The sequence below is a fragment of the Myotis myotis genome, unplaced genomic scaffold, assembly GCF_014108235.1.
Source record: "Myotis myotis isolate mMyoMyo1 unplaced genomic scaffold, mMyoMyo1.p scaffold_m19_p_18, whole genome shotgun sequence".
Classification (NCBI taxonomy): Eukaryota; Metazoa; Chordata; class Mammalia; order Chiroptera; family Vespertilionidae; genus Myotis; species Myotis myotis.
In genome coordinates, this window is record NW_023416322.1 from 43,302,222 (window position 1) to 43,327,681 (window position 25,460).

The following is a 25,460-nucleotide window of genomic DNA, read 5'->3' on the forward strand; positions in this document are numbered from 1 at the left end:
CCGGAGCCCCGGCCGGGCGTCCAGAGCCGCGAATCCGCTCCCCGAGGGACCCGGAGCGGGAGGGGCGGAATGGAGGGGAGGACCGCCTGGCTGACCCGCCGACCGCGGGGACCGGGTGGAGCACGCGCGCCCCCTGGTGGCCAGAGAGCCAGGAGCCTCCGGAAGGATGTTCTCGGGGGACGCGGCAGCCCCGCCCGCCGGGGGGCGCCCCGCGCTACGCCCGCTACGCCCTTCAATTGCGCGAAGGCGGTTCTCAGCCTCCGCCGGGAACGGCTGGTGGACGTCAGCATCACCGGGAGGCTCGGGCCACTGCAGGGAGGCCCCTCGCGCTGGTCGGTTTCAAAGCTCCCAGGTGATCTGAACGTGCTGCGAGGTTTGAGAGCCTCTGCTACAAGAGAAACAAATATTTTAGAAGAAGAAAAAAAGAGAGAGAGAAATCAGTACGATTGTCTGCCCGTTTTGCGAAATACCAGGTAGAGATTTTCTTAACCATAGAAAGCATTTCGTAATGTGGTGTCGATCTCATTTCTGCCCCGTCTCAACAATGTGACCCCGGACGCCTGAGGAGTCCTCTGTGGGTGAGAAGGGTTGCCCGCGGGCTGTGTGCCCGGCAGTGTCTTGTATCTTTATTCTCAAGCTCCAGCATTTTTCATTCAAATCTGCAGACGTGAGAGGAATCCCCAAAAGTTGACCCCGCCTGTCCCATCATGCAGATGAGGTGACCAGCAGTATCGGAGCGCTGGTCGCGACGGCCAACCCGGCCTTGAAAATGGGCGCTGAGAGGTCCGGAACCCTGACGGGGGTCTGTTAGTGAGAGGGTTTCAGCAGCTATTTTGTTTAAAAGTTGGAGAATGCGGGCATCGATCCCGCTACCTCTCGCATGCTAAGCGAGCGCTCTACCATTTGAGCTAATTCCCCGCCCTGTGGGTCCCCTGTTCTTCCCTGACCCACTTTAATATTTGGAAAGAATTTAGATTTTTTTCTTTTTTTCTGACACAAGCTGTAGTTGACCTGTCGGCCCATGGGACTGGGTGGACTGCGGGTCGAAGGTGACCGGACAGCCCCAGGACAGAATGCGGGCGCGGAGGGGGTCCGGTCTGGAGACACTCGCGCAGCGCAGCGGGCTCAGCGCGGAGGCGGCGGACACTGGGCACCAGTTTATTCAACACGAATCCACCCGCGGAGGCAGGGAACCGAAGGAGGCGCCGGGGCCTCCGGGCGGGAAACCAGTGTCTCGGGCCATGGGGAGGCCCTCACCCAGCATCTGCACCTTCAAACTGCTTCGCCTCAAGCTGCAGCTCAGAAACGTCCTCCTTGAGGTTCCGTGTTACTTTTAATCTAATTAAATTGGGGCAAGAGGATCAAAATTAAAATGGAGAACGTGGAGCATCTTATTTAAGGAAGTGCCTCTGTCTCTAAGTTCCGCAGGACCTGCAGGATGGCCGTCCCAGAGCCCGACAGTGTCCTGATGCCTGTTCTTCCTTCTGCCTTTTCTTTTTTAAAATTGCAATCAGGGCTGACAAAAGTGGATGACTTCCTGTGGTAAGAAGCCCACCGCCCCCACCCCATCTTAGACGAGAGTTCAGAACCTCGTGTTCTCCGTGCGCGTGGAAGCCCACCGTTCATGGCAGAGAGGCTACTGTCAGCCTCGCCTCGATTCTCGCCACCTCCTGCTGTCGCCATCCTCCTCCCCGGACAGCACGTGCCCAGCCGCAGAACTCAGCGTGGCCTCCACTCCTGCCGTTTTCCATGGTTCTGCTAGGCGTGCAGGTGCAGGACGGGAATGAAAGAAAGCAGCCCGCACCAGCCCATCGCTCAGATCCAGGGAGCTTTTTTTAAAAAAAGGGAAATTATTTTTATTGTATCAATTTCTTTTAAAAACATACTTTTATTAGTTTCAGAGAGGAAGGGAGAGGGAGAGATAGAAACATCAGTGATGAGAGGGAATCACTGATCGCCCGCCTCCCGCACGCCCCCTCCTGGGGATGGAGCCCGCACCCCGGCAGGTGCCCTTGTCCGGAATGGAACCCGGGACCCTTCCGTCCGCAGGCCGACGCTCTATCCACTGAGCCACACCAGCTAGAGCTCCACGGAGCTTCATCAAGGCTGGCAGGGAACTGGGAGTGAGGGTTTGCCGCGGTCCCCAGGATGCGGTCTTCACTCCGTATTGCCGGAGCACACACTGAGCACTGACATTTTACAAAGGCCGACTTAGCAAACCTCCTTTGGGGAATTCAGCCTTCAAATACGAGTAACCACATCAGTGCTGAGAGGCAGTGCTGACGGGGAGCCCATTAGTTTACCTCCAGGGAGGGTGGGTGACAGGCAATACCGGTCACGGGAAGGACACAGGGAAACGGGAAACTGGCCGAGGGCGCCCTCCTGTGGCCATTGGCGCGCCCTGCGCACGGCCCCTTTAACAGCCAATATGGCGGGTAAGAAAGCCGCAAGGCTGCCGGAGGACAGTGCACTGTAGAAAACCGAATAAGGTGGTGCCTCCGATCCATGCAGCCGTGCTTCATCCCGCCACCACATAAGACACTCAGCCACTCCCCAAATCCGGGAGAAGCCAGCTGCATCCCGCCGTTTCACGTCTCACAAGGCGTTCAGCAGGGTGTATTACATTTCCGGATTAGCCTTTTCCGGCGGGTATCTCTAGCCCGGAAGTCAGGCTACTTCCTCTTTCCTGAATCTCTGAACACCGCTCTTGGTTTAAATTTCCCGCTGAGCTAGGACCCACTTCCGCCCTCTGCACTAAGCCTAGACTTTCCATTGGTCAAAATCCTCATAGGCCCCACCCCCTCGCGCAGGCGTCGCACGCAGCGCGCGTCCGACGGCGCGGCGCTTTACGGCTGTCGTGCTTCGCGTCTCGGCAAGCATGGCGACGGGGGAGTCGGAGAAGGAAGTAGCTGAGCTGGAGCCTTTAGAAGAGAAAGACCTGAAATTAGAAGCGGAGGAGGAGCAGGAGGAATCCGAAGAGGCGGCTGGAAGCGCCAAGAAGCGGGTGGTGCCTGGCATTGTGTACCTGGGCCACATCCCGCCCCGCTTTCGGCCTTTGCATGTGCGGAACCTTCTCAGCGCCTACGGCGAGGTGGGGCGCGTCTTCTTCCAGCCCGAGGGTAAGTGCGCGGGTCCGAGGAGCGAGGGGTGGGGGGTGGAGGGGTGAGTCCACGGTGTGTGCGGGTCTGGTAGGGGCCGGGGTGGGGCGCAGCCCCGCAGCCTATCCTCGGAGAGCTGATTTGGGTTTTAACCTCGCCTCCGCCCACCCGAATTTGCCAGGTAGTTAATGCGTACAGCCTGAATGAAATCGCAGTGCTTTTTCTCAGAACAGAAGACATCCCTTTGTCCTTTCGGGCGAGGTGAAGAGACAGTCTGATCAGCCGCCCCCACCTGCCCGGCAGGCACTAACCGGAAGTGCAGTCGGGGCCTGTGCAGGTTTTAGGGCAGACCTGATTCAGGAGTGTTAGCACCTTGCAAAGGCCTTGCAAGTTAAAGGCCTTGCAAAGTGAGAAGCAACAAGCATTTATTTGCGATCAATAAGAAGAGCTATTCAGAAAGTACTGATTCGTGAGAAGCCCCAATAACACCAGCTGGTTTGCTCGGTGGATAGAGCGTCGGCCTGCGGACTGAAGGGTCCCGGGTTCAATTCCGGCAAGTGGGCGTGCAGGCCAATCAATGATTCTCATCATTGATGTTTCTCTTTCCCTCTCTCTTTCTCTCTGAAATAAGTAAAAGTATATTTTAAAAAAGAGGCCCAAAAAGTCTAGCTCTGATTTTGAGACAAACACACAAAGGGTATTTATGAGAAAAGGGGACAATTGCATCAAGAGAAGGAAGGCATTGCTATAGGTGCAGATAACATCGGGATGCTGGTTCTAAACAGTGTTTTTAATTTTCAGCCTGGTACTTATCAGTTCATTAGTCAATGTGTCTGCTTTCTTGTTATCTTTGCAGAGTTCTTTGGGGCACAAAGTTGTTTTAGGCCCAATCCAAAAGTTATTTTGCCGTTTAAACATCCAGAGGTTTGAGGCCTAAACATGTAAAGCAGTTCTTTGGGATGTCAGCTCTGGTTCCAGTTTTAAGTGGCTCCATTTATATTCTGACAGGAGTTAACATTGAGGAAGGAATTAGGCATAGGGAGAAAGGGTGGACTTTGCAGTTCTCAACTCCCTTCCCTACGAAGACCTTGAAGTAGGATCCCGGTCTGCGGGCAGGTTTTGAGAACCCAGTGAGTGGCTGCTGCGCCTGTCTCCATGACCACTGCTCTCTCTTTGGCACACAGGTGGGTTCGTGCGGCGCAAGAAGAAGGCAGCGGCAGCCTCGGCCACGGGAGGGAAAAAGCGGTCTAAGTACAGCAAGGACTACACAGAGGGCTGGGTGGAGTTCCGGGACAAGCGAGTAGCCAAGCGTGTGGCCGCCAGTCTGCACAACACACCCATGGGTGCCCGCAGGCGCAGCCCCTTCCGTTATGACCTCTGGAACCTCAAGGTGAGGGGATAGGCTTGTCTGCAGCATCTCCCCAACCCCAGCCCGGCACCTCTGTGACCTCTTGTTGGCCCTGCCCCCTCCTGTTTTCTCTCCATCCCTGGCCTGTCCTACCCAGACCTTTTTTTGTTTTCCTGTCTACAGTACCTGCACCGTTTCACCTGGTCCCACCTCAGTGAGCATCTTGCCTTTGAGCGCCAGGTGCGCAGGCAGCGCCTGAGAGCCGAGGTTGCCCAGGCTAAGCGTGAGACTGACTTCTATCTTCGAAGTGTGGAGCGGGGGAAGCGCTTCCTTGCTGCTGATGGGGACGCTACCCGGCCGAATGGCTCCTGGACCTTTGCCCAGCGACCTACTGAGCAGGAGCTGAGGGCCCGGAAGGCAGCTCGTCCAGGGGGTCGTGAACGGGCTCGCCTGGCAAATGCTCAGGACCAGGCTCGCTCCAACCGAGGGCTCCTCGCCAGGATCTTTGGAGCCCCACCGCCCTCAGAGAGCATGGGGGACCCCGTGGTGGTCAAGGACTCTTGAGGGGCAGGGAGTCCCCTCCATCTCCCAGCCCAGCCCAGAGTTCTGTCTAGCTGATAATGGCTACTCAGGCAGACAGTTTGTTTCTCAGACCAGGAGTTTCTGGTGAGTGTCCAGATATAGTTTGGGCCTCTCCTCCCCTCTCCAACTATTGCACATGCCTGGCTGAAGCACCTAATTCATGCTAGTGCATGATTATGACAACTGCAGATGCCTGTTTTGTCTCATCTGACAACCAGTTGTCTAACTTAGGATTTACCAAGTCACTAGACGCTGCTGTGAATGACAGCACGTACCAACGCGTACTCCTTGGCATTCGGAATCGCATAGGAAAGGGCAGGTATTTAAGAATAAATGGACAGAGGCATCATGGTGGATGTGTGGTGTGTAAGGGGCCGTGGGAAGGTATGATTCCTGATCACAGCCTTCAGAGGGGGTCGTTTTTTCACCAACTTTTCCAGATCATTCCTAAAGAATGAACAGAAGTCTGGAAGAGCCTGGTGAACTGTAATCACAAGCAGCTCCCGGGGTGGAGTGTTGGGTGGAAAGCAGTGCACAGGTGAGCGCCGCCAAGACGTAGTGGCACAGTGACCCGCTCGGGTGCGCCTCGTGTTGGGGCTCAGACGGGAGCATCGCAGACAACATGCAGAGCAGCCCCAGAGGCGCTCCCTGTAAACCATAGGACTGCAAACGTGTCACCATAACAGAAGTCTCCACACGGCCTTGTAGAGATCAAACTGGTCAGAATCCAGTATCCAAGCTGGGCAAATAGAGTAGTAGATCAAAGTTTAGCTAAATTTAACACTCTATAATAAAAAACCCTTACAGTCTGATAATACAAAAGTTTCTTTAGGGGCATCCAGGGAGATCTTACTACACATCTCAAAGTTAATTGTGAAACATTTAAAATATTCAATTAAAATCAAGAATGAATGAAGATACTTCCTATTACCACTACTATTCATACACTGTCCAAGAAATCCTGGTGATACAGACACAAAGTGGAAAAAAGGATAAAATTGCCCTGGCTGGTGTGGTTCAGTAGGTTGGAGCGCTGTCCTGTGCACTGAAAGGTTGCCGGTTCCATTCCCAGTCAAGGCACATACCCAGGTTGCATGCTTGGTCCTTGGTAGGGGTTGTGCAGGAGGCAGCCAATCCATGTTTCTGCTCATCATTTCTCCCTCTGCCTTCCTCTCTAATAATAAAAATATATTTTTTAAAAAGATAAAATTGGCATTGTAAGTATAATTTCAACATAAGTCTCCAAGAAAATTGGTTTTGCCGGTTTGAGCATAATACTGTCCATAAATGTAAATAGCACTCTGCCTGATAACACTAGATAACGATGCCACAGACATAAAAGACCCTGCACTGAAGCAGGAACACGTGTGCAATGTGTATAAAAGCTGTTCTATCAGGACTAAGACAGCACTCAACTACAGGGATGGGTAAGTATTCACTGTAATTGTATTGACAGATCAACCCACATTTCTATCAAAAGGGCATGGGTAGGGTTATCAAGAACAAAAGGGGGGGATGGGGATGGGTAGGTAAGTTGATGTTCAATAGAGATAGGCTAAACTGTATGATCGGTATAACTGTCAGATGCACAAAATGTTGACTAAGGGGGGTCTCAGAACTCTTACCTGTCATGTTCACCCACAAACCTCAACCCTATACATTTACCTCTCATGGTAAGGACCCTATAAACCAGAATGAGAAAAGCATTTCCTGATAAGTTACAGCCATGTCTGGATTAACCTGTCCCTTTAACATCTCCAGAAGGAAGTGTTTCTTGGCAGGACCTATAGTCCTTCACTAATTACATTGGAAGGGATGTTTAACCCTTTCCCCACTCACCTAGACCTCTCACCATAGGTGTGCTCCTGTTCTCATGATGCACTACTACTGGCACGTCTGCCCTGCACAGCAAGTGGAGCAGGGGAAGTAGTTGAGCAGAACTGAGCTGCTCCAGACGACATTCTCCCGGGTGTCTTTCTCCGGGAACCTGATGTGTTTAACAATTGGTAACAAGGGCACTGGACTCCACATGAGTCATTAATGGTGCATTGGTAGTTACTGACTTTTAGCCAATATGGTCAGATAAAGCTATTACTCCTCCCTGTGCTGTTTACGTCATGCAGTGGGGAGGCTCTGAAAGGACCCACTGTCCAAAGAGCACAGAACACACTCCTTCCAGGTTTCACTCACTCTCAGCCTTAGCACCAGAATTCTAGATGGTCCATCAACTACCACCACCACCAGGACTCAGGGCCAGCCACATGACTATCCACCTTATTCTTTTTTCAGCTTTATTGAAGTACTAGAGGCCCGGTGCATGAAATTCGTGAAGGGGGACGGTGGGGGGGAGGATCATCCCTCAGCCCAGCCTGCAACCTCTCCAATCTGGGACCCCTCATGTGATGTCCGACTGCCAGTTTAAACTGGCAGCCAGACATCCCCCTTGCAATCTGGGATGGGTGGCTCCTAACCGCTCACCTGCCTGCTGGCCTGATCCCCCTAACTGCTCTCCTCTGCTGGCCTGATTGCCCCTAACCACCTCTGCCTCGGCCCCGCCACCATGGCTTTGTCCGGAAGGACATCTGGAAGGTCGTCCGGAAGATGTCCGGTCTAATTAGCATATTACCCTTTTATTAGTATAGATAATTGAAAGATAAAATTGTAAGATATTTAAAGTGTACATCATGATGAATTGATATATATTGTGAAAGGATTCCTGAGTATTTGCTTTATTCTAATACAAGTGTAGGGGGGGAAGTTTGTTCTTAGTATAGTAGAGACAAAATGCAGTTTTTCAAAACAAATGTTTATTTAAGAATTAAGGGAAAACAAAAACATTAAAGCATGGGAATACATTGAATACAAGTGTCTTGTTTGGTCTGAAATCTTGAAAGTTACTCTCACTACTTACCTGAGGTAGATGTAGGTTGGCACTGTTTCAAGAGAACCTCCATCCATCCCAGAAGTTACCTCCCAGTTTTGGTTACAGGCTCCCAAGTGGTCCTCCCCAACCTCAGGTTATGCTATAGGAACAGTAACAATACATTTCCCCTATGGTTAAAAGACCTCGGACTTGTTTCATACCCACAAAGTTCTGTGTTTGAGGTGGTCCATCTTTAATTTACTTGAAGACTAGAGACAGTCATCACGAGATTAGCTGAAAAAAGGGTCAACTCAGCCTGTCAATTATACCAACTCCGTCCCCTTCTGCAAGTTCTAGTGACTAACAAGTAGCCCCAGAACTAATTTTATCACCACCATGCCACACACCCATACTATTTTAGTGTTACAATAATCCAACATAGACTAGTGATAGGCATGATTTTCAAAAGAAAAACAAATACATGGTGTGTGTTTTACCACACTGGGTATAAGAACTATTTATGAAAACAAACATATCAGCTTGAATCACCTCCCAGGATCTGTTTACTAAAAGAAAAAACACCTTAGAATCAGATTCCTTACTATCACTATGAGCTATACCCACTGACCCTAGGATTATCAAGATGAGCAGCCAGTCATCAGGATCATAGCTTAAAGCCACACACAAAGCAGCCGCTGGCCACCTCCATGAGTCTGAGGCCAACGCTCCTGAGTTCAAGGATTCACTATGATCGACCAGATCAACCAGACAGACTAGCAACAAAATATTTATTCACCAGTCTAGTCCCAAACACTGCAGAAATCTTAAGTATTTTTATTAAATGTCTTTTAATCTGAGGGGAAAATACCCTCAGAAGTGTCCATGTATAGATTCCTGGATCAATTACAGTACATCTAGAGAATATTAAATATAATAATTATTCTGTTAAACTGGAAATAAGTGCTTATTCTCAAACCTCTGATGAATTTGGCAACTACTTTTTCTCTCTAGCATTTAGCATCCTAGATTCCAAGCCAAATAAATATCTTATATTGTGATTGCAATCCTTTCCCTGGGAATAAAAAGTATTCTCTCTTTTCTTCATTCTGGCAGAATGAAGCAAATGAAAGGCATATCATTATGGGACTGAATTTGCTATAAACAGCAGGATAATGGAGTGAAAAGAGCAATGCTTTGGCGTCAGAATAGTTAAACCAAGAAGCATGGCTCCTCCATTAACTGCGTCATCGTGTGTTACTTGCCTGCGCAAGCCTAACCTTTCTTCCAGTCTTCCATCAGCCATTCTGCACGGAGCTGATGAGGATATATTATCATTCAAAGAGATGATACGTGAAGTCAAAAAAAATGTGTATACTAGCAACATCATAACTGTCACCCTGGAATCTGCACTTCTGAGTTGAAAAGAGATGAATCTCTAACGTGGAAATCTCAAATACCAGTGACACTCTGACATTTCAGAGAAAGGAAATGTCAAGGGTGTGCCTCAGCTCACACCACGTAAAACCTGGGTGCTTTGCTTCTGTATGAGATTGGCCCTCCAAAGGAGAAACATTTGGGGGTTCTAATCCAGGATAACTCCTCCCCACTGCTTAGTTCTTTTCACTACCAGCAAGTTTCCCAAAACACCAGTCACCAATCTGGCCAAGAATTTTTTTTTTCTTTAAGAGAGATCAAGAGGGAAAGTATTCTCCTTTCCCCACAGTGACGCATGCCACACCATCTGTCACAAGGGCACAGTCCTTTCCTTTACTGGATTTCCAAATTTTAAAAAAGAGAAATTAAAGCAATCATCAACTAAGTGGTTCAGATAAAAGCATCTTCACCTGAGTTTCCCATCAGCCTGCTCGGAACAGCCCAAGCTCCTCCCACGACAAGCTTCTGGGTACCTAACAACTGTTTACATACTGACTCATTAAAGCCGCCTCCACCCCAGGGGTCAGCTAACTGTGAGCACAGTTATTCTCATATCTATTATATGTACAAGGTCCACAACTAGATCTCTCACTAGAGCAAAATTCTCTGCAGAGTAGGTTCTTTGGGGCCCCAAGGTAGAGGTTTCTAGCAGGACTTTTTTCAGACTCGAGAGATTTATGGGGTTTTCACTCGTGTGAGTTCCCTGGTATACCAAAGGAGCTGGTCATGGACAGCTTTTCTCAGAGTCACAAGGGCTCTTCTCAGATGGCTTTTTGTGTTGTTCAAACCCGAGAAGATTCTCCATCTAATGCTTTCGCCACATTCCAGACAAATACCTACATTTTCACCAATATGGCTTCTTTGATGGGTAAGAAAGTCATAGTTCTGTTGGAAGCTTTTTCCACACTTGCTAGGGTTTCTCCCCAGGGTGGGTTTTCTGACGTCCAGTGAGCTGTACACAGTGTGTGAAGCACTGTTCACACCAAGGGCATTTCTTTTGGTGCGAATTCCCTCAGAAAGAGAGGAGTGAGCATTGCTAGGAAGCTCTCTCACTCTCTGCGTCTCCAAGGTTCCCCACCGGTACGAGTCCTCTTGTGGGGATCAGCTATGAGCTCAGACTAAAGGTTTGCCAAACCTGAAGGCCTTTGAAGGTTTCTTGTTGGAGTGACTGACAGGTGTTCTGTTAGGGTGGCTCTCTGGGCAAACCATTTCCCAATTTCCTAAAATTGCAGATTCTCTGGTCCCCACTGAAGTCTGTGCTCTTCCAAAGGTCTAAGATTTGCCTACAGTTTTTCATCTTAATGAGTTCTCTGACTCGTAAGTGCATTTTTTTGTGGTGTTATAACTTCTTGTCTGGCCAAGACGTCTGTGAGGTTTCTGATGGGTGGGGAGGGCTGAGCTCAAGCCCCTTCTCACCCGCATGACAGATAGATGGTTTCTCACTGAGGTGGACTGTCTGATGTTGGAGGAGGGCTGAGCCCTGGCGGAAGCCTTTGTCACACACACTGTATTGATAACGCAGCTCCTCTGTTTGAGTTCTCATTTTCGGTTGGGCAACAAAGCCCATGCCTAGGAGAAAGCCGCTCTCACATGCAGACCACTGGTGTGGCTTCTCTTCCATGTGAATTCTTTGATGCACAATAAGGTCTGAGCCACAGCTGAAACTTTTCTCATATTCAAGGCATTTAAACGTGTGTGTGTGAGTTGCCTGGTGCCTGATGAGGTTGGCACTCCGAGTAAAACTTCTCATACACTCCAAGCATTTATAGGGCTTCTCCCCCGTGTGGACTCTCTGGTGAACAATAAGGTCTGATTTCTGGCCAAAGCATTTCTCACAGGCACCACACTTATAGGGCTTCTCCCCAGTATGAACTCTTTTATGAACAATGAAGGCTGAACGGTGTCGGTAACTTTTCTCACACTTACTACATTTGTAGGGCCTTTCGCCAGTATGCGTTCTCTGGTGGCTAATGAGATCCGATTTCCCACTAAAAGCTTTTTCACACTCCAGACACTTAAATGGTTTCTCACCGGTATGAGTTCTTCGGTGCCGAATGAGGTTTGTACTTCGACTGAAGCATTTATCACACTCACTGCAGAGATATGGTTTCTCACCTGTGTGGCTTCGCTGGTGGACAAGCAGATCAGAGCTCTGTCCAAAATTCTTGCCACAAATGTCACATGTATAGAATTTTTTACCTGCATGTGTTCTCTGGTGTCCTGACAGGGCTAAGTGGTGCCAGAAGCTCTTCTCACATTTGCTACATTTATAAGGTTTCTCATAATTGTGGATCCTCTGGTGTGAAATGAGATCTGAGCGCTGGATAAATGTTTTCTCACACATATCACATCGATAAGGTTTCTCCCCAGTGTGGGTTCTCTCACACATAATAAGAGCTAAGTTCTCACAGAAGTTTTGCTCGCGTTCAAGGCACTGGTATAACTGATCATCTATTTGAGTAATCTCATGCACATGAATGAAAATCTTTTGACCCTTCTGAGGGCGCGCATGATATAATTTCCTTTTCTGAGTTCTCTGATTAGCTCTCTTTTCTGAAGTGCACATCTCTATGGCTCTCTCCTAGGGAGTTTTCCACTGGTCGTCTTGACCCATCATCTTCATTGTCATTTTTCTGATAAGAACTTGAATGACACACTTGTTTTAGGCCTTTGAATCATGAGCTGTTTGTCTCTACAAGTTTCCAGCATCATATACACTAATTTCTTACTCGGTATTTCCAACACTGTGAGACAAAGAGAAGTATTATTTATATTCCTATAACTAAGAAAAGAATGCTCAAAATTAACATCACTGTTGAAAAGACAGAAATTCTGCATCAGGGTACATAATGCTATTGGTTTTTCAGGGGCTGAAATCAGTTAGTCTCTCTCTTTGCCAATATCAACCAATCAGCAATATATATGGAACGTACTAGGGATTATTATTTATTTCATGATCTGGGTGATCTCCAACCCAGGCTCTTCCTCTCCCATCACTCTGGCTGAGCAGTGCCTGCCCTGGAATTCTCTGTCCCCTTTGCTGCTGTTTTTCTCCATGGCCCTTACCACCCAATACAGTGCACACGTATTCACTGACTTGCTGTCTATGGTTAGAGTATGACATGACATCTGTTTGATCGCTGCTCTTCCCTTAGTATACAGAGTGGTTCAGGCATATCGTTGGTGCTTCGTAAGCAGCTTATTACAGCTCTACTAGTGTCCTTATCTGGTAAAGGACAAAGGCTGATGCCATGGGAGCGGGTCTGAGGAAATGCCTTTTAGAAGAAAAAAGGGACATTTCAAAAGACTGAGGAAATGGAGCTCACCTAGAATGTAAATGGAGGAAACGCAGCATTTACTTTCTGGTCCTGAGAATGTGATTTCTCAAGGAAGATTGCATTCTGTAAAACACAAGGACAAGAAAAGGGTCAACAGTCATAAATGAGAGGACTCAGCACTAGATCATTTCACTCAACCTGAAAACGGAAACTTCCATTAACAAGAGAAAATGGGGGGGCGGGGGGCGAGAAAATGGTTTTCTTATACAATCCCTGTTATCCCATTTGACCCTGAAGAAAAAGGGCAATAAGACATCTATAACCATCCTTGGGGGTATGACACTAACCTCTTTGAAACACTAAGGCATCGCCTTCCCCAGGAGTGCACGCTGCCTGGGTCTGAGGTACATCAGGGAACACAGGTCCCTGGGGACGACACCCCCACCTTCCCTGCAGCCTGCCATCGCCACCATTCTGGTCCTCCACAATTTACAACAGACTTGGCTGATTTATATTTCAGCCACAAACAACTCGGGACGCAGTCACCTGGGAGCATGAGTAGTTAGACAGCCAGACCTGTCCACTGATTTCTCCCTCACAGTTTGACCTGCCTGCTCCAGGTCACAAGACTTTCAGCTGTTCCCTCAGCAATGTTCTGCTATTGAGGACCTGACAGACAGCACAGGGAACATACACTTAGCCCATGGCCACCAGTAATAACAGGACAGCGTTCATGTTCTGGTTCCAGGAAAGACAGAGGCATGACAGCTGGTTCTCCCATGAAACGCAACTCTGAACTCCGCACCAGATCACGGGACACAACCCGACCTGCAGCGAGTTCACTATTTTTTGTCCCCTTCTGTACCCCTGGTCTGAACTCAATGCAGGCTGAATCGCAGAAGTCAGAGAAACTGTAAAATGTAATTCAGTTGGGATTTGTTTGAAAACCTAGGGGCTCCCATGCCAATGATTAAGACTGACTTCAGCCAGTGGACAGAAAACAGAGTGCGGCAGCCTGTGGCAGAACAAATCTAAAGGTCACTGTCAAAAAGAGAAAACCCACTCTAAGTACAAGAGAAAATTTTTTAAGATTTCTAATAACAGCAGAATACAAGGAAGAGAAGAGACCCAGTGTGCACACAGGAGAGGTGGCCCTGGAACAACTCTTAGGAAGAGCAGAAAGGACCTCACAGCCAAGGAGAAAATGAACAAAGGAAACTATAAGGCCCTTCGACATGGAGAAAAAATTTAAAATGCACAATCTAGCTCCCTGGTATATTCTAAAACTGCCATCCAGTTTTAAAACAAAAACAAAAATTTACAATGGCAAAGTGGTAATGTGCTGCTAAATTAGCAACCTTGTAAAATATATTATGTTCAAATAAAATAAAAATAATTCAACTAAAAACTGGGAGAAAAGGAAGAAAACAGTGAAATAACTTCACTGATTACTGCATTAATTAATAGCAGGCAGAAGTTAAGAATACTATTAAGAACTGGGAAACCAGATAATTAAAGGTTAAATAAAAAAAATGGGAATAAAGGCATTTAAAAAGGTCTAAGTACAAACGTAGCCATTATAACAAAAATCAAACTTTCTAAAAATATTTTTAATGAAAGAGCAATGAAAACACATCACGTAGGGAAAAAACAGGACAAATATTACATAACACTGATAACCAAACCTGGTGAAGAGAGCACAAACCAATTTTACAGCCCAGTATCAGTATCAATGTGAAAATCACTAGCAAACTCCAGCACATTCTCACACAAAATGCAGCATGCACTTGTATACTGTTACTTTTTTAAATTACGATTTAGTGCTGGCTTTGGCAGCCATACACTAAAATTAGAACGATACAGAGAAGATTAGCATGGCCCCTGTGCAAGGATGACATGCAAATTCGTGAAGTGTTCTATATGAGAAAAAAAAAATTACTATTTATCCTGGAAATCACTCCACATCTATTGGTAAAGATTTTCTTTATTCACTTTCACAGCTGCATAATACCCCATTATATGTAGCTATACCAAGTTTATTCAACCACTTTCATACTTATGGGCACTTCAGTTGTTTTAAATATTTTCAAATTATAAGCATTATGATGAATACCCTTATGGATGTGTATTTTCATATTGTTGGAGGTGTATCTTCAGAGTCAATTTCTAGAAAAGGGACTGCTGAATCAGATGTAAATGCATATCTATGTGAGCAGAGAAACAAGTAGACAGAATCATAAAGCAAACATAGTAAAATGTTAACATTTAGGGATTACAGGAAAAGGGTGTATGGGTATTCTTTGTACTATTTTACATTTTTGTAAGCCTCAAATTATTTCCAAATTAAAAATTTTTAATTTTATTTAAAAATTTTTAAAGAACATGGTAGCTGAGCGTTGGCACACTGTGCTAGTTAAAATTAAATGTGCAAGCTCCGAAATCAGATTTTGGTTCAAGTTCCCACTACGCTCCTCTGTAGCTGTGAGAACTGGGGTACTGACTTGAGGCTCTGGCTTCAGTTTCCCCTTTGATAAAGCAGGGAAGCTACGATTACATGCCCGAAGGAGCTGCTGTGAGAACTGACACAGTGTCAGTTAAGGACTCGGCTCAGCGTCTGGGTCTCCACAGGTGCTCGACAAATGACAGGTCCTGTTATTTTCTTGATTCCTTCTTCACATGCACAAAAAGCGTAACATTCATAGAGCCCATCCTCTGTGCCTGCCTCTTGTGTAAAGCTTTGTTCAAAATCCATTTAAAATAATTAACTAAATAATAAATAATAAAATAACTCAGCAAGTTAATGATTAATAAAAAGACTGTGCAAACACAGTTATGGAGAAATGTCACAAGGAAAAGGAAGAATCCAGAATCACAACTAAATGAAGATATGCAGGATCTAGACAAAGAGCTAATATGAGGTGGGTTTACGGGAGTCCTGCCTTTTAAAATGTGTATTACTGTTAAGCTCAAATAGAGAACAGAGTAGAAATAACGGATGCTGCCCTGGCCGGTTTGGCTCAGTGGAACAAGCTTCAGCTGGAGGACTGAAGGGTCCTGGGTTTGATTCCCGGCCTGGGCCCAGTCAGGGTATGTGCCGGAGGCAGCCAAAATGTTTCTCTCTCTGTCTCTCCCTGTCCCTTCCACTCTCTCTGAAAATCAGTGAAAAAAATATCCTGAGGTGAGAATTAACAAAAAAAGAAATAAAGGATTCTGAGCTTGGCCATAGCCTGGAAATGAATCAGAGTATTTCCTACAGTTACCAGCCCAGGGTATTATATTTGCCCTAAGTAGCCAACAACTGTGGGGCACTAAGAAGAAAAAAAATTGTTAAATAAGGAAATAATTTTGTCAAAACTCTAAGTAGACAATAACAATTTCCTACTTCAAAATACTGTAATTGTCTATTATCACACGGAAAAACACAAACTTTCCACAGCTGTATGCAGTGTGGCTCCTCCACCCATCTCCAGCCGCCCTCTTCCTTCTGCCGGGAACGCTCTTCCCCAGGAGGCAGCCTGCTCCTCTATTTGATTCAAGGGTCTGGTTGAGAATTACTTCCTCAGCAGGCAGCACACTCTGACGACTTTATCTCACATAACCATCCCCCTGATCCTGTTTCTTTCTCTCCGAGCGTGTGTGTTTTATATCTGTTCATGTGTTTCTCTCTCCTACTGGAACAGAACTCCCGCTAGGGTCAGGACTTAGTCTTTTGTTCACTGCAGTAACCTAGCATCTAGAACACATTAGTTGAATGAATAAAAATATGAATGAATGATTGAATGGATGAATGAATACCGGAACAAAAAGCCATCATCATCCTGGGAGCGCAGCAGCAACGCATCCGGCTAGGAGCTCTGGCAAACCTACAAGTATCCTTCAAGTCGTAGCTTCAGGGAGCCCTCCTCTAGGAAGAGACTGGCTCTCTCATCCACCAGGAGGGTCAGACGCACGGAAAGAACAGCAATAAAAGCACAAGCACAGCAGCTGAGCAGAGAACTTCAAAGCTCAAGGTTATCCTTACAGTTAAAGGTTATACGGAACAAGCAGACAAGGTCTAAAGCATTATCTAAGCGTTAGATCATTCTCGCCCTATCGGGCCCTAGGTTAGGGTTATCACACCTATTTTTCATTGATTACACAGACTGCCTCCTTTAATCTTCCCAAGAACTCTGTACAGCTGGTGCCAATACCAATGTTTGCACCTTACAGACAGAAGGCCTGATGCGTAGGGCCGGTAAAGAATTACCCAAGATGCCGCAGCTAGTCAGTAGCAGAGCCAGGATTTAAACTGCCGTCTCGGCTGCTGACCTGCCTGCGCGCTGGACACAGGGCCTGGAGGCTGCAAACCATCGAGAGGCAGTTCCTGCAAGCCCATCGCGAACGCGCACGTTGGGATGGAGTGAGCAATCCACGTGCACTGCAGGTAGGACTGATCCTATCACTCTGCTACCCCACAGCTAAGGCCCATTCCCCTCGACCCTGGTCTTCTCCCGTCCCACCTGCCCTCCCACCCCCTCCCTCCTCCTCCTCCACAGTCCACCAATCTACACAGAAACGTACAGCGCGGTGAGCCACTTGCTCCAACAACAAAGACTCAAGACTGCCTTCCTCCGTAACTACTCGCCACACACACCTCTCCCCTCTCCTGGAGGAAACACACACACTCTCAACAACGCGCAGTTTCCCCGGAGCTGGACACGCACATATTAGTCCAGGTCCTCCCCGGTCTGGTCAGCTTCTTTCACCCCGATCTGGCCGCTCCTCACCTCCGCTTCACTTTCTCCTGCAAGAAGGACCTGCACTGGCAGCCAGCGTTCCCTCCCCAAGAGCTCAAGACAAAAGCTAGGAATCGCTCTGGATAACAAACTTCATAACAAAGCCCCGAGTCCTTCTGCTAACTGTTTATTCCGCCAACCTCTAAGGTCAAGATCCCGTTCTCCTACCACTGCTAAGGGCATATATATAACAAAGTGACAGAATGCAAGTTTCCCAAAACGGCCGCGGCGCGATGCAAACCACCAGAGTCTCCCGCAGCCAGACCCGAATCTCTGCTTGGGGGCCGGGGCGGAGGGGGCCGAGGAGGCCGGGGCGGAGGGGGGCGGAGGAGGCCGGGGCGGAGGGGGACCGGGCGGAGGGGGCGGGGGTCCACTGAACGCCCGCGGTTTTCCCTACACGAAAAGCCCAGGTCGCTCAGAAACGCGCCCGGCAGCGTTCGCGGCCACGATCCGCAGGAACCACCGCGCTGAGCGGCTCTTCTTTCAACTTTTCATTGATCGCCTTTCCGTCCCAGTCCAGGGTCCCCGAGGCGCGGGGGCGCACGGACCAAGGCCGCTCCCAGGCCGAGGCCGCGGCCACGGGGTTCCGGTCCGCTGCGATCCGCTGCGATCCGCCCCGACCCCGCAGGCCCGGCCCCCCGAGGCCCGTTCGCCCCGCGGCCCCCGCACCGCCCCTCGGCCGCACTTCCGGTGACTCGGGGACACTAGGTCCGGCTCCCCGGCGGCCGCGGACCGAAGGGCCCACCCTCGGGCGAGGAGGGGAAGCAAACCTGGGGCCGACGAGAGCCGGGAGCGGCGCCCTCTGCGCGTAGGGCCGGGGAGCAGAGGCCTCCACAGCGACCGGGCCGGAACGCGAGCCCCCTCAGCCGGGCCGGAGGCGGCGGCGCAGCCCCACCCCCAGAGTCACGTGGTCACGCCCCCGGCGACAGCGCGCCCCGCCCGCCTCTGCGCCAATAGGGCCGAGCCTCCGGAAGGGGCGGGGCGAGGGCGCGGGCACCCGCCCAGGGCCGAGGGCCCGGATGTAGGAGCCGCTCGCCCGGAGCGGTGCAGTTCCTGTTGCTGTTCCAGACGTCGGTTCCCTTTCTGCACGGCGCGCCCCGGGGTTGGGCGCGGGAGTGGAGGTGCCGGGATGGAGTCTGCCAACCCCGAGAGAAACACCCCGAGGCACCGGGGAGAGATGGGAGACCCCAGAGAGGAGGCGGGAGGAGGGTCTCCGGGTGGCGGCTCTGCTAAATGCCGTTCTCGGTCAATGTCAGTGTAGCCCGGCGGGCGTGGCTGGGAGGTGCGCATCCACCCAGGAGCCCAGAGGTCCCGGTTCGAGTCCCCGTCAGGGCTCATTCCCGGGTTCGGACTCCATCCCAGTGCGGGGCGTGCAGGCGGCAGCCGAGGGGTGTCCCTCTCGCTCTATCCCAGGCCCTTCCTCTCCCTAAAATCAACACAAACATTTTCTTTATTATTTGTTGTTAACCCTCACCCGCGGATATTTTCCCTTGATTTTTAGAGAGTAGAAGAGAGAGGGGAAGACAGAGAGACGCGGCTTATTATGCACCTTCTTTGCGCGCCTGTCCTCCCACTCCGACCGAGGAGCGGCTCCAAGGAGGGCGGTGTCTGCCCTCCGAGCCCCGGACCCGACGGCCCCTGAGTGGGACGCTGGGCGGTAGAAGCGGGAGTGACCACACGGGCCGCCGCTCAGGGCTGCGGGGCGACCTGCAGGGCCGCGGTCGGAAGAGCCGTGTCCCTCCTCCTCCCTCCTTCCCCCTCCGCGTGCGGGAGGAGGCCGCCAGGTGCGGCCTGTGGTTTCTGGTGTAAAGTGGCTGGTTCCCAGTCGTCTGCACCGAGGCCCTGGGAAGCTGAAGAAAGTCCAAAAGCAACTTCCCAGGCCGGGAGCACGGTGGGCTTTGAAAAGGCTACTTGGACCACCTGCTGGTTCTCCGCGCGGCACCCGGGGTCCGGCCGGACAAAAGCCGTGCCCTCTCTGAGGCTCGAACTCAGGACCTTCAGATTATGAGACTGACGCGCTGCCTGCTGCGCTAAGAGGGCGCCGGCTCCCGGCCTCCGGGGCCCGCAGACAAGGGTGAATTTTACTTCCGGGCACCGTCGTACGGCCGGTTCGGAAGAGCACCATAGAGGCTCCTGGAGAATCACGACCCGGAGCTGCGCCCGGAGGATCCGGCAGGCGGGTGGGGTGCACCCTTTCCGGTTTCCCCAGCGCCGAGGCCGCCGAGCTGGGCCCGGAGAAGCCGCGCCGCCCTGGCTGCTCTTGGCTCCCGGGACGGGGATTCCCTGCCCAGAGGTCTCGGTCCAGCGTTCCCTCTCATGGTCTCTAAAAAAGCGGGAGGTGCCCGGGAGATACTAGTTCACTGACCGAGTGAATGAGTGAATGAGCGAATAAATCGCTGGAATTGTCTTTCCTGTCTTACTCTGTATCTGGTATATAACGTAACTCGCATAAATAACTACATATTGAGTTTCTTATAGTCCGCACATTTATTTTAAATACATCCTGACAATCTCTGATTTTTAATTAATGTGTTTAGATTGTGTGCACTTAATGTTAGTATGGATACATTTGCATATAGGCTTACTAATCAATAACCTATTGATCATTTATTCCCTTTGCTTTTCATTCTTCTTTGTTCCTCTTCCCACCTTTTGGGGCTTATTTAAACATGGCTGTAGCTGATGGCTGTGTTGGATCCGAGAAGTGCGGACAAGGAGGAGGGAGCCACAGGCCCTGCAGCTCCCTCCCTGCTGCAAATCCTCTCCCTCTGACAGCTCGGGCTCCCTTCCCAGCGCGCTCCCCGCAGTGTCTTTTTCTTCCTTCCTCCCTTCTCCTTCCTTCCTCCCTTCTCCTTCCTTCCTTCCTTCTCCTTCCTTCCTTCCTTCCTTCCTTCCTTCCTTCCTTCCTTCCTCCCTTCTCCTTCCTTCCTCCCTTCTCCTTCCTTCCTTCCTTCTCCTTCCTTCCTTCCTTCCTTCCTTCCTTCCTTCCTTCCTTCCTCCCTTCTCCTTCCTTCCTTCCTTCTCCTTCCTTCCTTCCTTCCTTCCTTCCTTCCTTCCTTCCTTCCTTCCTTCCTTTTCCTTCCTTCCTTCCTTCCTTCCTTCCTTCCTTCCTTCCTTCCTTCCTTTTTCTTTCTTTCTTTCTTTCTTTCTTTCTTTCTTTCTTTCTTTCTTTCTTTCTTTCTTTCTTCTTCTTTCTTTCTTTTCTCTTCCTCTCTCTCCTTCTTACCCCCTCTGGGAACTAGACATTACAGACTAGGACATTAAAAAACAACAGCATATATGGGGAAAATTAGAAAGTAACTGTGTGTGCCAAGAAAAAGGCTCAGAAAAGACCCAAGAAGACCTTAAATTTATGCTTTAGGCTGATCCTCAACACAGAGAGCCTGCAATGATTTTTTTTTTAAGAATAAGAACAACAACAACCAAAACCTGAGAAAGAGGTTGCGTTGGTGGTATAGTGGTGAGCATAGCTGCCTTCCAAAACCTGAGAAAGGAGGAGAATCTGATTGCCAAAGTTACCACATTATTAGATTCAAATGTCCAGTGCTCAACAAAAAAATCACAAGGCATACAAGGAAACAGGAAAGCATGGCCTTCAAATGAAAGAAATATATCAATAGAAGCTGTGCCCATAGAAGATCTAATGTCAGCTATAGTAAACAAAGACATTAAAGCAACTGTCTTAAAGAGGCTCAAATAACTAAAGGAAAATATGGAGAAACTCAATAAAATGTTGTGTGAACAAAATGAAAATATAAAGAAAGAGGTAGAAAACCTAAAGAGAAACAAGAAACATTCTGGATCTGAATGTACTATTACTGAAATGAGGAATTACCCGTGAAGGATCTGAAGGCAGACTGAGCAGAAGAAGGAAAAATGTTTCTTCCTCCGGCACTCTCACCGGCTCTGCTCACTTCTCTTCAGTCTTTTTTTCTTCCTGTTCTTCAGCCTCAGTGATTTCCATTTTCTTTCTGGTGAACCTGAAGGTGTGGCAATGGAATAATTATGAGAGTGCCGGAGGAAGAGAGGAGGGAAAGGGGCAGGTAGAATATTGAAGACACAATGGCTGAACACTTCCCAAGCTTGAATAAAGGCTTACATATAAACATCCAAAAACCTCAATGAATTCTAAGGAAGATGAACTCAAAGGGACCCACACTGAGACACATTATAATGAAAATTTAAAAAGACAAAGGCAAAGAGAGAATCTTGAAGGAAGCAAGAGAGAAGTGAGTTATCTCCTACAAGGGATCCTCTGTAGGATTTCTCATTAGGAACGTTGGAGGCCAGAGAAGTGCTGTAAGGAGGGGTTGGGGAGAATCACACACGAATCCCACAGCTGGCAAAGCTGTCCTTCAAGAGGGAGGGCGAAATGAAGACATTGCCAGGTGTGCAGAAGCTGAGGGGTTTCCGTCAGGTGGGGCAGCCTCCGCGCTCCCTCCTCCCAACGCGGCTTCGAGTGCCGCTGGGATCTCATGCCTCTTCCCGTCTTCCTGGAAGACAGAATCAGGGAAGGAAGCGCTAGGAAAAACTAAGGCGGGGCAGGAGAGTCTAACAGACTTTGGCTTCCATAGAAATCAGACTACCATAAAGGGAAGGCTGGCAAGGAGAACCTGGTCAGAATCTCATCCCATGGTCATTATCTTTGAGTATTTTGAGTCTAAAATAATTGAAACAGGCTCTTTCCTATCCTGAACGGAAAGGCAGCATTGGACCCAGGGACCATGGAGGGCCTCAGAGGGACAGGGAGAGAACCCAACCTCTAAACCGATTCCGTAAGCACCAAGGAGTGTCTGGATGACGCCCACGGGGGAGGGAATGTTTGTGTTTTATTTACTCTCTAATCACTGTTCCCTGAATAAGATGTGTGCTCCAGAAATAGTTGTTGGAGGATAAAAGGATGAATGACCCCACACCTGGCCCACCTGTTCAGTGCGGTGGGGCCACCTTCAGAGCCTGAGGTTGGAAGAGCAATTTCCCTGCTTCTTCCGTGAGAGGGACAGGAAGAGCCCCAACAGGTGTCGCAAGTGGTTTCTGGTGTGAAGTGAATTTGTTCCACAATCATTTGAATAGAAACCCTGGGAAGGAAGCCTTAGAAAGTCCAAAAGCGATTTCCCGTTTGGGGGGGTGGGGGGGAGGATGTGGGATATCCGTTTTGAAATGGTTATTTGTGACCATTTGCGAGCTTTTCTTTGTGTTGTGATTTATGGTGCAAGGAACATGCTGTAAAAAACACCTGTGCCCTCTCTGAGGCTCGAACTCAGGACCTTCAGATTATGAGACTGACGCGCTGCCTACTGCGCTAAGAGGGCCACCTGGAGGGGTTCCCTGTATTGCAAACACACTAGGAAAGATTACCTTTCAAGCACCGGGGTGGCCTCACGTCCCAGCTGTTGGACAGCCGATCCATCCTGGTTGACAATGATCCCTAAGGAGCCAGTGCCGTTTCCCTTTCATTTTCCTCTGGCCGTTTTCAGAAAAATTTTTCTTTAGTTTTCAGACGTTTGATTGCGACACGCCTGGGTGTGGATGTCTTTGGGTTTCTCCTGCGTGTGTTTTGCTGAGCTGCTTCGACCTGGGTTTACGCGTCCTGCACTGTCCAGGACTGTGTCGAACTCAAGGCCAAGTTGCAGGACACGTGGGGGAAAATACCAACCTAGTAGACCTCACCCTTGTGGGATCACAGCTCCTCGTGAGAAACAGGTGAGTTCTGAGTTGGAAGATCTATATGTTCTGGACTTAGGGTTAACATGAGAACCGAGGCTGGGGTAGTAAAAACTGGAGAATGTGGGCATCGATCCCACTACCTCTCGCATGCTAAGCGAGCGCTCTACCATTTGAGCTAATTCCCCACCTGCTCTTCCCCTCGTCCACAGGTCAAAATTCGAACAATGGCCAGATGACCGCTGTGTTCAAAGCAGTGCACGGCTGGTCCATGATTCTCTCTCATTGATGTCTCTTGCTCTCCCTCTCCCTTCCTCTCTGACATCAATAGAAATATATTTTTAAAAACGAGGCCAATCCTCATTCGGCCTCTGGAGCTGAGAGGGGGCCCACCTTCAAAGCCAAGGCAGGGTGCGGAAGGGCCTGTGAACAGAACCCTGATCCTGCTGGGAGGAGGAGGTGTGGGCGCGATGTGGGTGCCTGGGGGTGACAGAGGCAAGCCGTACTAGCTGCTACACCCGGCTCCATCCCCATTTTTAAAATAAGAGGAAATAAGTACTTTTAAGCATTTTGAAAGCTGAGAGCTCTGTTCCTTACATTAACCAGCATTAGACCATAGCCAGAGTTCCAGATCTGTCATAGAACTGATTTGACCTACAGCTTGTATTCAGTACTTGTGCTCAGGACATGGCATTACTTGTCCATGCTTATACATAGGCATAGAAATCAGAATTGTACAAGCGTGGCTATTAATAAAGCCACACATCACAGGGCCTTATGACTACATGGTTGCCGGGGTCCAGCCCCAGCAGGTCCAGGGGTCCCCAAAGGTGTGGACGGAGTTGGCGAAGAAGGAATGACATGGAGACAGCGTTCAGTTGATCAGCAGCCTAGCCAGGATCTCCAGCCAAGTTCTGGTCTGGATCTCCAGCGAAGTTCTGCTTAGGACCTCCTGCCAGGGTCTGTGTCCATGTTCTCTTGCTAGGTTCTCCAGCCAGGTTCTGAAGCCATGTTCCCTCGCTAGGTTCTCCAGCCAGGTTCAGTCACCAGGTTCTAGTCAGGTTCTCTTGCCAATTTCTGTAGTCAGGTTCAGTCCAGGATCTTTTGCCATGTTCTCTCGCTAGGTTCTGTCTCTAGGTTCTGAGGCCAGTTTCTGTCCAGGATCTTTTGCCATGTTCTCTCCAGCGAAGTTCTTCTGTCTCTAGAGAACGTTCTGTGTAGGTTCTGTGCCTAGGTTCTGTCTCTCTTGGTTCCGTATTCTAAGTTCTGTGTTCTAAGTTCTGTGTTCTAAGTTCTGTCTCTTTCTGTCTCGTTACATCTGTATTTATACCAGTTGATTCAATCCTATCAATCTCTATTACAAAGGTTAGGGCGTTTCTTATCTCCATTCCAGGGAGTAAAGATTATGTAGCTTAAGCATGATTGTTCATAGTTAAAGTGATTAATTACCCGCCTGGCACTTAGTTAAGAGGTTTTATTCCCTCCCTAACTTCAGGGGAAAATCCCTACCTGGGGAAACAACCTTTCTCAGAGACCTTGGTTAAAACACATAGTGCCAAGAAGGTGAGCAAACATATTAAGAACAGTATGCCATATATGCTGGGTCCCTTGAAACAGCAAGCATGGACCGGCTCCTGGCACATGGTAAAATGACACTACATTTCTGAATCTGGACTCAGGGGCTAACGTGCACCGCAGGGCAGAGACCTGAAGCTCCGCCCCAAACCGCCACCTCCATCTGCCTCGCGGAGAGGACAGGAATGGTATTATTTATTCTGGAAATTGGTAATTTATGCTGCCTCAATTTGTCTACCAAATATATACCGTAACTCTCATTCGCTCCCAGACTTACTTTTGCAGCCTCTTTAATAACCATCGATTTTTAATGTTTCATCATCACAATCTGTTCACCTCCAGCATAACCCTAGTTAACACTGTCTGCCTTAACATATACTCTCGATTCTTGTCATTGTCCACATAGAAATTTGATCTGGAAAGAAAGAGCAGGCTTAGAGAGACCCATACTAAAGTCTTGACTCACCAGGTATGTGAATTTGGATGAATCACTTTTGAGTCACCCCGTTACCTTATCTGCAAAATGGGGTGATGCTCACTTGGCAGGTTTGTTGTGAGATTACAGGACTCAGTGCCAGGCACGTCCTGTCGGTAAAGCGTGGCCACCATTGACAGATCTACCCACCACAGAACTGATATGACCTAGAGCTGGTACTGGTACTCAGTACTTGCATTCAGTGCATGGCAATCTTCTAAAGCGTCGCCTCAGTAACTCAAAGGGTATTTATCTATTCACCCAGCAAAACGTGAAACCCTGAGGGTGCAAAGGTAAAGCTTACTCCTCATTCCTCAGGGAACTAACACCTAGTCAGAGAGACAAATCTAAACTCATAGCTACACTGA

The 25,460-nt window shown here is 49.0% G+C and overlaps 2 protein-coding genes and 5 non-coding genes across 7 annotated transcripts; 2 read left to right on the forward strand and 5 right to left on the reverse strand.

Moving 5' to 3' along the window:
- Positions 1-845: 845 nt before the first annotated feature.
- Positions 846-918, reverse strand: TRNAA-AGC. The gene has a single exon. It is a non-coding gene; the product is annotated as a tRNA-Ala (tRNA).
- Positions 919-2,845: 1,927 nt separating this feature from the next.
- On the forward strand, positions 2,846-5,379 carry ABT1 (activator of basal transcription 1). The gene is made up of 3 exons (XM_036344875.1): positions 2,846-3,119; positions 4,283-4,488; positions 4,630-5,379. Exons 1-3 carry the CDS (start codon positions 2,879-2,881, stop codon positions 5,008-5,010), a joined length of 828 nt encoding a protein of 275 aa, XP_036200768.1. The 5' UTR covers positions 2,846-2,878; the 3' UTR covers positions 5,011-5,379.
- A 2,436-nt stretch (positions 5,380-7,815) lies between these two features.
- Positions 7,816-18,271, reverse strand: ZNF322 (zinc finger protein 322). Its single transcript, XM_036344868.1, has 3 exons — positions 18,149-18,271; positions 12,652-12,726; positions 7,816-12,069 (listed from the first exon to the last, which is right to left on the reverse strand). The coding sequence occupies exon 3, from the start codon at positions 11,889-11,891 to the stop codon at positions 10,665-10,667; it is 1,227 nt and encodes a 408-aa protein (XP_036200761.1). The 5' UTR covers positions 11,892-12,069; positions 12,652-12,726; positions 18,149-18,271; the 3' UTR covers positions 7,816-10,664.
- LOC118673876 lies at positions 14,425-14,529 on the forward strand. Its single transcript, XR_004973529.1, has one exon. It is a non-coding gene; the product is annotated as a U6 spliceosomal RNA (small nuclear RNA).
- Positions 18,272-19,345: 1,074 nt separating the features above from the next.
- Positions 19,346-19,418, reverse strand: TRNAM-CAU. Its single transcript has one exon. It is a non-coding gene; the product is annotated as a tRNA-Met (tRNA).
- Positions 19,419-22,617: 3,199 nt separating this feature from the next.
- Positions 22,618-22,690, reverse strand: TRNAM-CAU. Its single transcript has one exon. It is a non-coding gene; the product is annotated as a tRNA-Met (tRNA).
- Positions 22,691-23,157: 467 nt separating this feature from the next.
- TRNAA-AGC lies at positions 23,158-23,230 on the reverse strand. Its single transcript has one exon. It is a non-coding gene; the product is annotated as a tRNA-Ala (tRNA).
- Between the last annotated feature and the right edge of the window lie 2,230 nt (positions 23,231-25,460).